General features: G+C 36.1%; 2 protein-coding genes across 3 annotated transcripts; one reads left to right on the top strand and one right to left on the bottom strand.

The window, feature by feature from the left end:
• Window positions 1-5,514: 5,514 nt before the first annotated feature.
• LOC115425862 (dual specificity protein phosphatase 18-like) lies at window positions 5,515-8,456 on the top strand. Of its 2 annotated transcripts, none has more exons than XM_030143681.1 (2): window positions 5,515-5,565; window positions 7,345-8,456. In XM_030143681.1, exon 2 carries the CDS (start codon window positions 7,361-7,363, stop codon window positions 7,898-7,900), a length of 540 nt encoding a protein of 179 aa, XP_029999541.1. In that variant the 5' UTR covers window positions 5,515-5,565; window positions 7,345-7,360; the 3' UTR covers window positions 7,901-8,456. The 2 variants fall into 2 exon arrangements, with proteins under 2 accessions (XP_029999541.1, XP_029999542.1); XM_030143682.1 differs by having other exon boundaries at window positions 5,545-5,561; window positions 7,343-8,456.
• tgoln2 (trans-golgi network protein 2) lies at window positions 8,267-13,920 on the bottom strand. Its single transcript, XM_030143680.1, has 4 exons — window positions 13,722-13,920; window positions 10,115-11,334; window positions 9,503-9,586; window positions 8,267-9,393 (listed from the first exon to the last, which is right to left on the bottom strand). Exons 1-4 carry the CDS (start codon window positions 13,774-13,776, stop codon window positions 9,388-9,390), a joined length of 1,365 nt encoding a protein of 454 aa, XP_029999540.1. The 5' UTR covers window positions 13,777-13,920; the 3' UTR covers window positions 8,267-9,387.
• Between the last annotated feature and the right edge of the window lie 1,279 nt (window positions 13,921-15,199).

Genomic DNA, 15,199 nt, shown 5'->3' with positions numbered 1-15,199 from the left:
AATTTTAGTCATGACCACACCTTTTTTTTAATCTCTGCATTGCATTGTGGGTATTGGGCATGTTGTTGAAAATGTGTTATTTTTCTGTGCAGGAGTTCAGCAGGGTGGTAGTGTTAGTGTTAATTTTGACTTAATGTGTGTATGGCAATGTTTATTGGCCTTTTTGTGTTTGTTTTTGTATTTTTGTGGAGCTGCATCATGAGTGAGAGCCGTAGGCCCAACAATAAATTTCCTGTTTGTCTTCAGTTACTACTGAACAGTGTAAATCTTTATGCTTTTCCAATTCAAAAGAACTTCCCGTACTAGATAGTCATTAAAACTTGGCTCCTTGCTCATTTTCAATCCATGCAACAATGTATTGAGTTTAATAATTTTGCAAAAAACAATTTAAATTACAGAAGATTTTAATTAAATCAACTTGGAATTGAGTGCAATGAACTGATGATATTAAGTTATAGATTATACAAAGCAATTTGGCATTTAGTGTGTTGGACTTAAAATAGCAGTTCCATTCAAATCAAGCATTTAAGTTTGATACACTCAAGTTTTCATTACTAATTACTTAAATTTTTTAAGGCAACGGGTTTAGAGTTACATTACTTAAAAATTTCGATGTAATCAGTTTCAACTATTTTTTTGAGTTAAATTAACTTACTGGGGTTTACAGTGCAGTGAAATCTATTGGGACTGGTTAAATTCTCCCTATTTATTAACAGTAACAATTGCTACTTAAAATATTATAATAAAATGTACCCCATAATATTGTGGTGTGTTGGAAGAGCAGCTGGGAGGAGTTTTCCAGCATGCATTGGGACAAACTAGTTGGGACAGTTTTTATGTGTTAAACAGTGTTCTGAGTTGATAAGGAGTGGTGTTGTTTTTTTTTTTTTTTTAAATACATAGCGCAGTTATGGTGTGTTTTACTGTTTTGATTAGTTATTTATTTGTTGAATGAATATTTCTGTTGAGTTGCATATTCCTGCACCATGAGCTAACTTGCTCCTTTGTTTCATTATTCTCTGTAATGGTATTGTATATAGGAGTGGCAGCTTTTCAAGTAAAACTATCCTTCCTTGAATAAGTATTAGTTAGATAGATACACTGATTAGTTGTTAATAATAACAATTAAATAAAGGGTGGGCGATACTGGGGACTTTGGTATCGATCTGATACCAATACACACACACACCTTAGTATCGACACTACCAATATTTAGACTGATATTCCCTGCCCTAAATTACGTAGATGAACATATTCCTATTAACAACTGAGAGTTAATCTTACTCACTTTTTATTAATAATTTGTTGATAATCTATTGGGATATGAAAGGTGGATTTTACCTCATTTCTTTTAGTGTGTTATAGCTGTTCAATTTAATCACATTTTACTCAAAATATTGGGTAAAATCTACTCAACCAAAATGAGTGCAAATTGTTCCCTCACTTTTATTGAGTACATTCTAAACATTTGTTTTTACAGTGCACAATTATTAGAACACATGATAGATCTGAGAGTACTGACCTTTTATTATTTTTTTGTCTCCAAAACATGATTTCACGTCATAATGTTCATGAAACATGCAGATGGTTGCTCTGAGCACAGCAAATATTGCATGAAATGAGCCTGTTTTAATCCACTTTTAACTTTAATATTTACATTGCAAAAATTTCAATCTTATCTAGTATATTTTCTCATTTCGAGTCAAAATATCTCCTCACACTTAAAATAAGACATAATCACCTAAATTGTAACTTTTCAGTAAGATATAAGAACTTATTTTTAAACAAGAGATCTTGAAAATCTTATATCAGGGAATCTTTCCAAGATAATTTTCAATTGTTCCATTGGCAGATTTTTTTTGCTTGAATTAAGCAAAAAAATCTTGAATTAAGCAAAAAAAATCTGCAAATGGAACAAGTGAAAATTATCTTGGTAACATTTTGAAAATATATAACATTTCAGGTATTTCTCTTTTTTTTTGCATGCAACTACAGCCTTTTTATTTCCCTTGAATGGCACCATAATTTCAATATTTTTCAATTTTCAACCGAATAATGTTCTTCTTAACATAACTTTTTTGAAAAAGACCAAAGACTTTCCTACAAAATATGTTTCAGATGATTTAAATTTAGCGGCCATGTTGAAAAAGACCCCCCAAAAAAAGCCTTTCCACTGGCTGCAGTGGGATGATAATCCACCAGGGGACAGAAAACCCATATCAGGTCATATACAACAGGTTTTTAAAGGAGTGATATTTTTCTTTTTCGAATGGAATTATGCATTTTAAAACATTTCCCTGTGGTCTACATAAACTGTAAATGCTCTGCTTGGGTCTGGATTCTTCATTAATTTAACGCCACAGGTCCATCTTCAACCCTATTCCTGAGTAATGACACCAGAAAGGTCTTCACGCCCCACCCCCTCCAGGTTGCTGACTGTGCTGCTCTGTCCCGTTCAGCCACTTGTGTTCGTTAATACAACCAACAACTGAACATTTTAGGTAACTGGCTTGAAGTTTGGACATATTTTCAGTATGAACTACAACTGCTGCAGCTGATAAACAATTATGTCGTACTCAGAGAAATGTTCTTCTGAAGTCTTGACCTTATTTGTGCAAATGCTGTGACGTAATTAGATACAAAACATAACAAATTAAACAGGAATTGAAACTGGTCGGAGAAATCCACTTGATTTTTGTCAAAAGGAATATAAAGATAGCTTTGCAGCACCTGGGGGGTTCAAATTCAAACTTTATGAACTATTTGGGTCCAAATACACAAATAAATGTACCAAAAAGTCATAAAAGTGGGTTTAGCAAAATATGACCCCTTTAAGGAAAGTATTTATCTTGTTGATAGGATAAAGGTCTCAGAACCTGGTGTAGCAAATACGATACAAATGGTTTTATAGGGTTAAATTTGTCAAGTTTTCTAAAAATTTTGGCAATCATTTTATGTTAATAACAAATACAGCTATGAGCCCTTAAAAAGTAACAAATCAATGTTTATCATAAATGCACCAATGTCTTTGGAAAGGAATCAGTAAAAACACATTAAATGTTTGAGTTACAACAACATTAAACTATTTTTTTAAATAGCGGGTCGTACTGTATAAACTGACAACATCTGACGATGAAAAACAATCTGTAAATATCTAATATTACAAGAACAGATTATCAACTGTCATGTTAAAAGGTTAGAGAACTGCACACTAATGGCACTGGTCTACAAATATGAAACTAGAATAAAAATATTGAAATTTAACCATGTTTGAGTCACCAATAAAGACAAATTAGGTCAGGATATAGATACAGTCTTGGGTCAAAATATGGAATTCTGACAATTAAAGAGAGAATGGGTGTTGCTCAAAACGAATGTTTGTCTCAGAGCTACCAGAGCTACTTCAAAGCACTGTCTGCATAGTCAAGTACATTCATTTTTCAGGTTCTTTGAAGTGGAAGATTTATAAATCTATTGTACACTGTTGCCCATAAAGTTGGAATAATTTTGTTTTCAGACACATTCCTCTTTTAATTCCTATTTATATACATGAAGAATAAATCACAGTGTCACCATCATTTCATGAGAAGAGGTAGAAGTAGTTTATTCCAAAATTTATGGGCAACAGTGTGTAAATGTACATAAACTAATATGTGCAATAACACTTTATCATGAAAATATCAGCTGATCAGCATTTTTGTAATTTCTTTTTCAATTCATTTTATTAATAATTTCTGAGGCAGAAAATTTCTTTTTAAAAAATGCAGATCGGTGTAATACTTTCAAAGTCATCAAAGGAGTGTCAAACTCATTTTTCTTTCATGGGCCACATACAGCCCAATTTGATCTCAGCAGTGTTGGACCAGTAGAATACTAGCATAACAGCCTATAAACAATGACTCAAAACTGTTCACTTTGTTTTAGTACAAAAGACAAATTGCAATTATGAATATGTTCACATTTATAAACTATCCTTTCACCAAAAAATTTGAATAACCTGAAAAAACTCAAATTCCTTAAGAAAAATAAATGGAATTTTAACAATATTATGCCTCAACTTATCAGTTTTATATCTGCAGTACAGATCAGACCTACAAAGCTACAAAACATTTGGTAACAGACATAATACAGTTAAAATTGTAATAACTAATTAGTTCGTCGGATAAACACAAAAGACTCAATTCTCAAAGATCGGTATTTAACCCAAAGCAATGTAGGCTGCAGACAAGTCACTAATGATTACATCCCTGGAATGGCTTCAGGTATAGTTAGTGAACACTAGCCCACTACCTAGACTTGTTATGGCTAGAGACTAGCAAGATAAAGTCTTCAACCAGCTCCGGTTATAGGCTATCAAACTAGCGTTGTATGTATTAGTTCCAGTCAACGATAGGTAACGTTAGTCTGGTGGCCTAATAAACAGATGAAAGCGCTATAATTACGGCAACATTATCTAACTAGCTAGTCGGCTAAAGTAATCACAACACATAGGCTGTCTTAAGATAGGTTTACATCATGTTACCAGTGCCCACAGCTACCCTGTTTGCCCGAAATGTACTGCGCCATGGGATTTTGGCTATTTTTTCTCCATATTCAATTTTTGTTACATAAATGGCACGCTACGTTTCAACCAAATGAGGCTGCCCAGCATCCGAAGTCTCAGCCATGCTCCTCAGTGTTTTCCTCTGTTATATGGCATGCCAGCATGTGAGCATGCCTTAATACTAATGTGCTCATGACCCAATGAATCGACTCCCAAATTCATTGCCAACTCTTTCAAGAATCGATTTGGATTGATTGGTTATTGCAGTACTACAGTTAACCTATTAGTACATGTCTTTGGATGGTGGAAGGAGGCTGGAGTACCCTGAGAGAACCCACGCAAACATAGAGAGAACATGCAAAATCCACGCAGAAAGGTCTTGGTGTTGGAATGGAACCCAAGACCTACTTGCTGTGAGGTGACAGTGCTAACCACTACATCACATGGTGCCTCTGTTACATTTCAGCTTATTATCAACATAATTTACAGATCACAGTGGACCTACAAATGAACAACACATTTAGCTGTTATATTGTTAGAATTGAAATGAATTTTCTTGAGACTTTTCAGGTTACTCATATTTATGTGGGTTATTCATATTTTATTGTAAAAGGATAGTTTGCAAATGTAAATATTTTCATAATGTATTTACTTTTTCACTTTAAACCAAGAGGAAATTTTGGAGTTGTCATTATTTATAGGTTATTAAGCTATTGTTTTACTTGAGATCACATTGGGCTGTATGTGGCCCCTGAACTAAAACACGTCTGACACCCTTGACTGTTAATATCTTCCTTGTAATTTTTGCAGTTCGCAAATTCATTCTGTGAACTGGATTGGAACCTTTGGTGGGCCAGTTTTAGGCCTGCGAGCCATATGTTTGACACCCCTGGTTTATGTGGAACCCCTTCTAGCCGGGGGGGATAGAGTGCGCATCTGCAGGCTATTAAATTGTCCTTGCTGCGTTGCCATAGCGCTGGTCCAAGCAGTACATACCATGTGAAAGGACCTCTCAGTAGTAATGTAAACACAATAAAAATGCAGAGCATGTCAGTATGAAATGTAACAAGTATAATGCAATGAGGGAGGAATTATGTGATAGGATTCATAAAATAGAGTGGAGATGGAGTTTAAAAGGAATATTAAGAAAAAATTATAAAATAGGAGAGTGCTATAAGGCTCTATGCATTTTTCTGAAGGAAAGAGGAATTCATTCATTCATTTATTCATTCATTCATTTCATTTTTTTTGTTCATGGTTGTGCATTTCATCAGCAGACATTCAATAATTATCAAGTGAACAAACATGTACACACGAATGCTTGAAAAGGAGCAGGATGAAGAAAATCTTATATTTCTTGCCCTTTTCTAAATAATAATAGCCTTAATGGTTAGCAATACACAACTAGTTATAAAGTCATACTGTATAAAGTCAGTCAAACCAAACAAAATACATCCAAAGATAATACAAAATGAATACAAAACCAAGTGCAAAACTACATATCTAGAAGTACAAAACAAACAAAACATAGGTAAATATATACCTGATGAAATGATGCAAAACAATTACGATACCTGACCAAAATAGGTAAATAAATATGTCACAAGATGCAAAAAAAAAAAAAAAAAAAACGAAGCAAAATGTAAAAAAAAAAAGTTTAAAAAATTATATTTTATAATCTTTTGTGAAGCACTTTGTGACTTCTCTTGTCTGTGAAAGGTGCTAAATAAATAAACTTTGCTTGCTTGCTTGCTAAAAACTTACGTTAATAGATAAGATATAAATTCTAATGTATGTAGTATTATGTTGATACTGATATTGTTTATAGTTCTACCTCTATATTTAGTAATAATAATAATAATAATAATAATAATAATAATTATTATTATTATTATTATTATTATTATTATTATTATTATTATTTTTATCATTATTACTTACATCAGGGGTTTCAAACATGTGGTCCGGAGGCCAAATGTGGCCTGCCAAAGGTTCCAATCCGGCCCATGGGGTGAATTTGCAAAGTGCAAAAATTCTACAGTCAAGGCTGTCGATCTCATTTTCCACATACAGACCAATTTTATCTCAAGTAAAATAATAACCTACAAAAACTAATGACTCCATATTTTCTTCACAGTTTGATGTGAAAAAAAAAACCCCAAAAACATTATGCCTATAAATAATGACAACTTAAATGTGTTTTCTTTGTTTTAGTGCAAAAAATAATATTAAATTGTGAAAATATTTACATTTACACACTATCCTGTAACAATAAAATGTGAATAACCTGAACAAATATGAACCTGAAATGTCTAAAGAAAATTAAGCACAATTTTAACCATTTTCTGACTGTTACTAAGTCTTCAGTGTCTTTGTAGATCTGTTCCAAAATGCACATGTAGAAATGATAAGTTGAGGCATAATATTGTTAAAATTGCACTTATTTTTCTTAAGAAATTTCATTTTTTTCAGGTTATTCACATCTTTTTTGTTTGGATAGTTTATAAAAGTAAGTATTTTCATAATATAATGGGAGGTTTTTGCACTAAAACCGAGAAAAAAATTTGGAGTTATCATTATTTATAGGTTATTATGCTATTATTTTACTGGTCCGGCCCACTGGAGATCAAATTGGGCTGAATGTGACCCCTGAAAGAAAATGAGTTTGGGACCCCTGCTCTAGACTGTGACCTGTTGTACCTTACTGTGGTATTGCACACTCCGGTACAGTAGGTGGCGGTATACCCCTTTGACTGTTGGTTGTAATCCGCCATTTAAATAAGAGAAGAAGAAGAGGAGACCGTAAACACAGCTTCCATGCAGACCCGGGTCCCTGCGGGTCTGTCTGGCCTCTGCCGTGTCACCGACCACCTTTACCTCAGTAACGGAAGAGCTGCCGGTGACCCCTCCCAGGTGACCCGCTCCAACATAACCTGCATCATCTGTGTCACTGAGACCAAGGGGGTGGGATCCTCCGGGGTGGAATACGTCCACATCCCCGTCGCAGACTCCCCTCTGTCTGCTCTGAACTGTCACTTCGATGAGGTTGCAGATAAGATCCGGTCCGTGTCGGAGGGTGGGGGACGCACACTGGTGCACTGTAACGCCGGTGTGAGCCGCTCCGCCGCCCTGTGCATGGCCTACCTGGTGAAACACCGGGGGGTCAGTCTGCTGGAGGCGCACAGGTGGCTGAAGACCTGCCGGCCCATGGTGAGGCCGAACAGCGGCTTCTGGAAGCAGCTGATCCAGTATGAGACGGAGCTCCGAGGGTGCGCGTCCGTCCACATGGTGTCCTCATCCATGGGAGAAATACCAGACATTTATGAAGCAGAGACCACAAACATGACCCCTCTGTGACAGACTGCACTGGGTGGACTTTACAGGACCCTGAAGCACCGGGAGGTCACCTGGACACATTTAGAAGAACTTCTAGCGTTGTTTCTTTTGCACATGTTAAGTCCTGTTTACATTTTCTGACCTGAATATGAGTTTGTTAGTGAAACACTGTGGGTGTCAAGGAAGTCAGTTACACATCAACAAAAAGTAGAAAAAGGATTTATTTTTAGAAGCAGTACCAGATCGATTATATGTCATACATTTGTGTAATGTTACAGGAATAGGGCAGTTTTTGTTGCGTTTAGGTCTCAATTCCTAGCAAAATAAAAACCTCACTTAGAAGGACAGTAGAAGTGCTGTTCATGATGTCTTTTAGTTATTTTTCAATTTTGCATCAAATGTAGACAGACTGCCACAAAGCATGACTGTGGTTATTTTAAACATCACATTAAAACAGGTTTTAAACAATAAAAATAGAAGTTTATCTCCTCTAAAAACAGCCTATTTATTTGTGTACATGCAGAAAGGGCTCTCCAAACCCCATATTATGAACACAGCACATTAACATGTCATGTTTTTTTTTTTTTTTTTTTTTTTTTTTAAATGGAGGCACAAAACAAGAGTTACACATAGAATCACAGTAAAACATTGATAGTTTGGCACAGGTCTCTCATCTTAATATAAACACACACAATCCAGAAGAATTACTTTGTTTTAATCTAGGTAAACCTGTCACACATCCTTTCATTTTCTTCCAAAGTGCAACTTCAATGTCCTATTACAACACAGCTTAAGTTTGAACAACTGGCTGAAAAAGTGAAATGATGTTGGTGTTGCACACCACCTAGAACAGCAGTGAAAGAAATCTTTCAGTGGTTTAGTGGTGCTTTTCCACTTCAGCGTGTTAAAAGCCTTTAGCAATTAAAGTGGATGAGCACTGTGTCTGCATGGCATTAGGAAAATAAAGGTTATTCTTACATTCATCTGGCCAACACTATGGCTGCGAACACACACAGACATGCCCACACTTTTGCACATCTAAACTGGATCTGGACATATTTAAAATATTTAATCTGATAGACATTTAGGACATCCTCAATAAATGTACACACCCAATATTTTACAAAGATTCAGATGGCTTGTTTTGGAACACAGTGCAATAACTAATGTTCTCTACATAGAAGGCTGGGTTCCAAACTGCTAATTTCCCACTACTACTGAAATATCCTGAGAAGGGACCTTTAAATCAGGTCAAAGATTGCCTAAAAGTGGAATAGCACAAGTGCAAAACCAGCATGTTCATTTTACCTTCACTGCATTTCACATAATTCCCTCACTAAGGCAAAAGTGTCATCTGCATAGTCATGCAATAAGCATCTAGATTTACAAAATAGAATAATGTCCATTTAACACATATACACAAAAAAAAGCCAAAATCCACTCTTCCTCCAACTATATCCACAGTGTATTCAGCTGCTCAAGGCAACAGGTTCATGGGAGTGAAGAGATCACATCTGGAAGAACAAATAAAGGCAATTCAGCACTCACAAAATATTAAATCATTTCTGTTTTTGTCACACAGAAATAGTTCAGAAAATGCCGTTCTCTGCATGAATAACTTACATGCTGTTCCAACTTTTGATAGTCCGTGGATTTAGGTCGACGTGTAGTTCTTGATCTCTTTCCTTCCAAGACGAAGGCAATTATCTATAGTAAAAAATTAAATGAAGCTGTTACAAATTTAAGTTAGACAGCTTGTGGTTGGAAACCTGACCTAGAAAACATGCATGGAAATAAAATAAACTCAAAACCACCCACACTACACATTACAGAGAACCTGTATGACTGTACAGGACAGTTTACTTAAAAACAGCACACAAAAACTGTCTTTGGCTGAGTCTTTCAGTTATTTGCTGAATGCAAACTGAGAGGAAGCGACATATTTTTAGGGGGCAAATGACAATGAGTTATTCATGCCTTTATTCTGCCTGCACTGGAGTGTCAGGAAGAGGAAGCCGATAAAGGGGTCAAACATAATACAAATGTGTCAACTAGACCACACTCTACTCACATTACACTATTTGATCTGAAATACATGTAGTTCAGTAACTTCTTAACTTATGATGTTCTGTCATGTGTTCAGACAGATGGAAAATGTGGCTGACAGATAAACATTTGCAAATTTGGTTCAAGGAAATGACAGAAAGTAAATCCCCAGAGTTGTGTGTGAAGTACCTTGCGCTTGTTGTGATAGGCAATGTAAAGCACTGCAACAAAAACCACTAAGAAAACAAGGTAGGAGAAAAAATGGCTATTTTCCGCTTCACTGTCTGCAGCAGGTTGGTGTTGAGTGTTCCCTCCAGGCTTCCCATCTTCATTGGCGCCCTTATTCTTCTCATCTTCACTGGTGCCCTTATTCTTCTCATCTTCATTGGTGCCCTTATTCTTCTCATTTTCCTTGTTGGCCTTATTCTTCTCATCTCCATTGGTAGCCTTATTCTTCTCATCTTCATTGGTGCCCTTATTCTTCTCATTTTCATTGGTGGCCTTATTCTTCTCATTTTCATTGGTGGCCTTATTCTTCTCATTTTCATTGGTGGCCTTATTCTTCTCATCTTCATTGGTGCCCTTATTCTTCTCATCTTCATTGGTGCCCTTATTCTTCTCATTTTCATTGGTGGCCTTATTCTTCTCATTTTCATTGGTGGCCTTATTCTTCTCATTTTCATTGGTGCCCTTATTCATCTCATTTTCATTGGTGCCCTTATTCTTCTCATTTTCATTGGTGCCCTTATTCATCTCATTTTCATTCGTGCCCTTATTCTTCTCACCTTCATTAGTGCCCTTATTCTTCTCATCTTCATTTGTGTCCTTATTCTTCTCATCTTCATTAGTGCCCTTATTCTTCTCACCTTCATTAGTGCCCTTATTCTTCTCATCATCGTTTGTATCCTTATTCTTCTCACCGTCATTAGTGTCCTTATTCTTCTCACCGTCATTAGTGTCCTTATTCTTCTCATCATCATTTGTGTCCTTATTCTTCTCATCATCATTTGTGTCCTTATTCTTCCCATCTTCATTTGTGTTCTTATTCTCCCCATCTTCATGTGAGTCATTATCCTCCCGTTCTTTTACATTCTCCACAGGACCTGGGCCATTATTACCAGCATCACCATGGGCTTTTGTCATGGCTGATTTCTGCTGGTCACCTTTGTCTTCACTGCTTGTTTTTACTGCAGACTTAGCTGGTGTGCCATCTGCATTTCCATTATCTGCTCCAGAATTGTTATCAGGTACCCCTTTATCTGTTACGGATTTACTAGGTTTTGTATTTGTCACTTCACTGCCCTCTTCAGACGGATTGTTATTAGCAACATTTCCATGCGCCTTCTTCATTTCGTCACCTGTACCAGATCCTGGTGCTTGAACATTCTGATTGTCAAGGACTGGTGCTCCTGCAGAAAAGAAAAATAAGAGTTTAATCAGTATATCACAGGGTGTAATTTGAAACATCAGGTTTTTGTAGTCTGGTTTGAGGTGTTATCTTGTGAGGAACAAAGAAGTGAAAGTGATCTTGTCCTTCTCATTATTTCACAACACATGCCAGGCTACCTTGCCAACCTAAACTGGATTTTTTTTTTCCCAGGTACAATACTTTGCTTGTACTGCTCATAGATTCATTTTCTGAACCGCTTAATCCTTGAGAGGGCTGCAGGGGTGCTGGAGCCAATCCCAGCTACCATCAGGCAAAGGCACAGTACGCCCTGGATGTGTCGCCATGTCATCGCAGAGCTGACATATAAAGACAAACAACCATTTACACCTATGAGCAATGTAGATTGACCGATTAAGGTGGTCTTTGGATGGTGGGACGAACCCAGAGAGAACCCACACAGATATGGGAGAACATGGAAACTCTACAGAGAGGTCACCCCCATCAGCAGGTGTTGGACCCAGGAGTTCTTGCTGTGCACCACCATGTCCAAGGGTCAGTGGGTATTGGACATTTGATTGTTTGCTTGTTTGTTTGGCCACTGTGCAGTGTTGGGCAATCTGTAAGTTTTCACATTCTGCTTTTAGGTAATAGTTCTGTTTTTGATAAAACACTACCTGGATTTAACTAAACAACTACCTAAGAGCCCACCATTGGATAAATATTGCAGAGATTAATGTGTTTCAGCTGTGAACAAGTTAATTAATCCCAACTGATGCAGTTTGCTAGAAGTATAAAGACTGGACAATGCCAAAAATCATCAGGCTTATGAAAGAGTGGCTCAAGGACCATGAGACATGAACCTCACTGAGAATCTAATGGAAGTGTTGGAGAAAACTTGCTGCAGCAGTCTGATTCCTCCATCCTTAATACAAGATCTTGGCAATAAATTTATGCAAATATGTATGTAAAAAATGTTGTGACACAGACTGACACTACATAAGCAGTGCGTGGCATAAAGGATGCCACAGTGAATGTGTCCTATACTGAAAGCTATAGGTAGTCAGATGAAATATTGCATATGTGACCTTTTTTTTTTGGTGGTGGTGGTGGTGGTGGTGGGGGGGGGGCAGAGTGTATTGTGCTCCCATCATTCATACATGTATTTATTAATAATAAAAAAAGCAATGACATCTATCTGTGGTCGAATCACTTTTCAAAACATCGTGTAATGTCTGACTTTACAACAATTGCAGACACATGCCAGACAGATAAACTCAGATAGCTCACGTCAGTAAACAAGCCTGACAAGGCTGAGCATTCTTATTACTCTTATTATTATATTGTCAATTAAATGTCAGTGGACACTAATAAAAAAAAAGCTATCACTATTCCCCAGATATCAGTCATGTGTATTCTGCTGTGTCTCCTCCATGCAAGTACTGACACAACAGGAAAGACCTGATAATAGACAGACAGTTGAACTATTCACCTACGGGAGTTGGACAGTCAGTTTTGGTCTTTTAACTAATCAGGTCATGCATCTTAAAGACATACCAACAAAAGATTGTTTGTTTGTTCTTTGTGTGAGCATACTTTTTTATTTGATATTTTATGATGGAAACCACAACCAGATCTGTAGCTCAAGCTTCCTGGTACATGTCTATGCACACAAATTACAGTCAGTTTAGTTATTGTTGGAAAAACAACATGAACCCTAATTTTCATATTTCACATATTCAAATTATTGTGAATGTAAAAATGCTAAATTCATTAACCTGTTTAAAAGCAAACATTTAATTTATTTAATTTTCACATAGTAAAAAATACACACATAAATACATGTTGGTTAAAAATTGTGATGGATGGTCACCAAAAACCCTTAAGGGGCTTAACAAGTGGTAACCTCCAGATTTCAAAGATTATATTAAAAATATAGAAAAATATTTGCAAGCTGGACAAAAGTACATTTTCAACAAATAGAAATTCTACGATATACCAAGCTTAGAAATGTATCCCACGAGGAAAACTACAACCAGAGGCAGAGTTTTCACAACTGTTTTAAAGTGAATTTGAGGAAGCTCCATCAGGACAATTGGCAGATTATTCCATATTTTGGGTCCTCAGTACAGAACACTGAAGTGAGCCTGAAAAAAATATTATTGAAATGTTGAGGCAGTAGCTTTGTAACAGAGCCATAAATAAATTGTCCAGTTTTATAACCTTTATAATATATAACATTAGCATAATTGCTTAATTTCGTTTATATAGGAGGCAGACGCGTTATTTTGTACCCAGGTAAACAGGTGACCGACTCACAAGATGAATTAGCCGAGGATTTAAGGATTAGTCGGACAACAAAAAACAATGTACACGGTAAACAGCGACAGGAAACCAAACTTCCCATACCTCTGACCGAGCAGCAGGACAGAAGTAAAGTGAGCAGAAGAAACGCCGTCCTCATGGCGCCAACACTTGTATAAAGAAAAAAACTAATCTTCAGACCGGGTCCCTCCTTTCTGTTAACACCGCTAAATCTGTAGTAACAGATGATGGGAGGGTTTGTTTGACAAGTCCTGTTCCTGCTTCCGCGTACGGGCCACGTTCTTCTTCTGCTGACGAGGCTCCACGTGGACACCTAGTGGTCTGAGCTCACTGCTGCCACCTGTAGGTCAAAGACGGAAATGTACCGTAATCTGTAATCCGTGAACTGTATTCACTGTGTATATTGTAGAGATGGATTGCAATTCAATTTTCTTATATAACGAATAAGTTTTGCTTCTTGAGTTTTTCCAAAATGATTATCATGACACTTATTTTATGAATGAATAAATTAATGTTTTATTTCGAGCATATAAGAAGCACAAAACAACTACCAACAAAAGCAAAGGCCCAGAGCGAACTATCAACATAATAACCAAAACAAAAATAAAAATGTATACTGTTATACAAAAGAAATACCTAATCTAATTTTGGTCTTATTTACACATCTGTAAAGGTATGCGAAAAAGTAAACACTTATTTAATTCCAACCCTTTCTTAAAATACAACACACAAACCATATCAATCTAATAAATTAGGCATATGCGTCTAAATCAAGTAATATAATAATTATCATATCTATAATTCTGCATCATAACCCATGACAATTGCACTAAATATAAACCAATATAAATCAACATATATAGACAAACACATTTAATATGTAGGGGCTCTTGCTGGGTGGGGATACAAAACAATAATCACAAATGCTTTTATATTGTATTGATTGTTTCATGGAAAAGATGAAAACCGTCATGATAAAATTACATTTCCAAATAAAGAAATATAGAGGAAAAAATATTGAAGGAGATGGGTCTAATATTCACAGGAAATCACCATTCAGCAGGGTTTTCTGGTCTTATTATTCTTTTGTTTTGTTTTCTTTGTTACACATCATCAGAAACACTTCTGTACCTGTAAGGTTATGATAGGTTTGGATTTTTCATTGTAGTTTAGTTTTATTTAGTGGTTTTTTTTTTTGTTTTTTTTTTTACTTTTTTCCCTGTCATTCAGTTAGTTTTAATTTGTTTTCAGGGCAGGTTTGCTAGTTTTTATTAGTTTTCTTTTTTCTTTTTTTTTTCTTTTTTTTTTAAATGCTTAGTTTTTGTTTAGTTTTAGTTTTTTCATATCTTTTATCTTCCTTGCCATCATATTCAAACCAACCCCATACAGGACTCTGCTGCTTTCTCCCAACTTTAGTCTCCATGTTGCCAGGTAGAGTGGGGACGAGAAGTGTCAAGCCTCTAAATGATGAGTGATGAGAAGTGATGGAGTGTGAAGTGCCGTATGGTGCCATCAGCTAAAACTGCTTGAGCAAAATATAACAATTTCATATCAATCCGACA

The sequence above is a fragment of the Sphaeramia orbicularis genome, chromosome 9 (assembly GCF_902148855.1).
Source record: "Sphaeramia orbicularis chromosome 9, fSphaOr1.1, whole genome shotgun sequence".
Classification (NCBI taxonomy): Eukaryota; Metazoa; Chordata; class Actinopteri; order Kurtiformes; family Apogonidae; genus Sphaeramia; species Sphaeramia orbicularis.
This window is presented reverse-complemented; position numbering and strand designations above follow the sequence as displayed.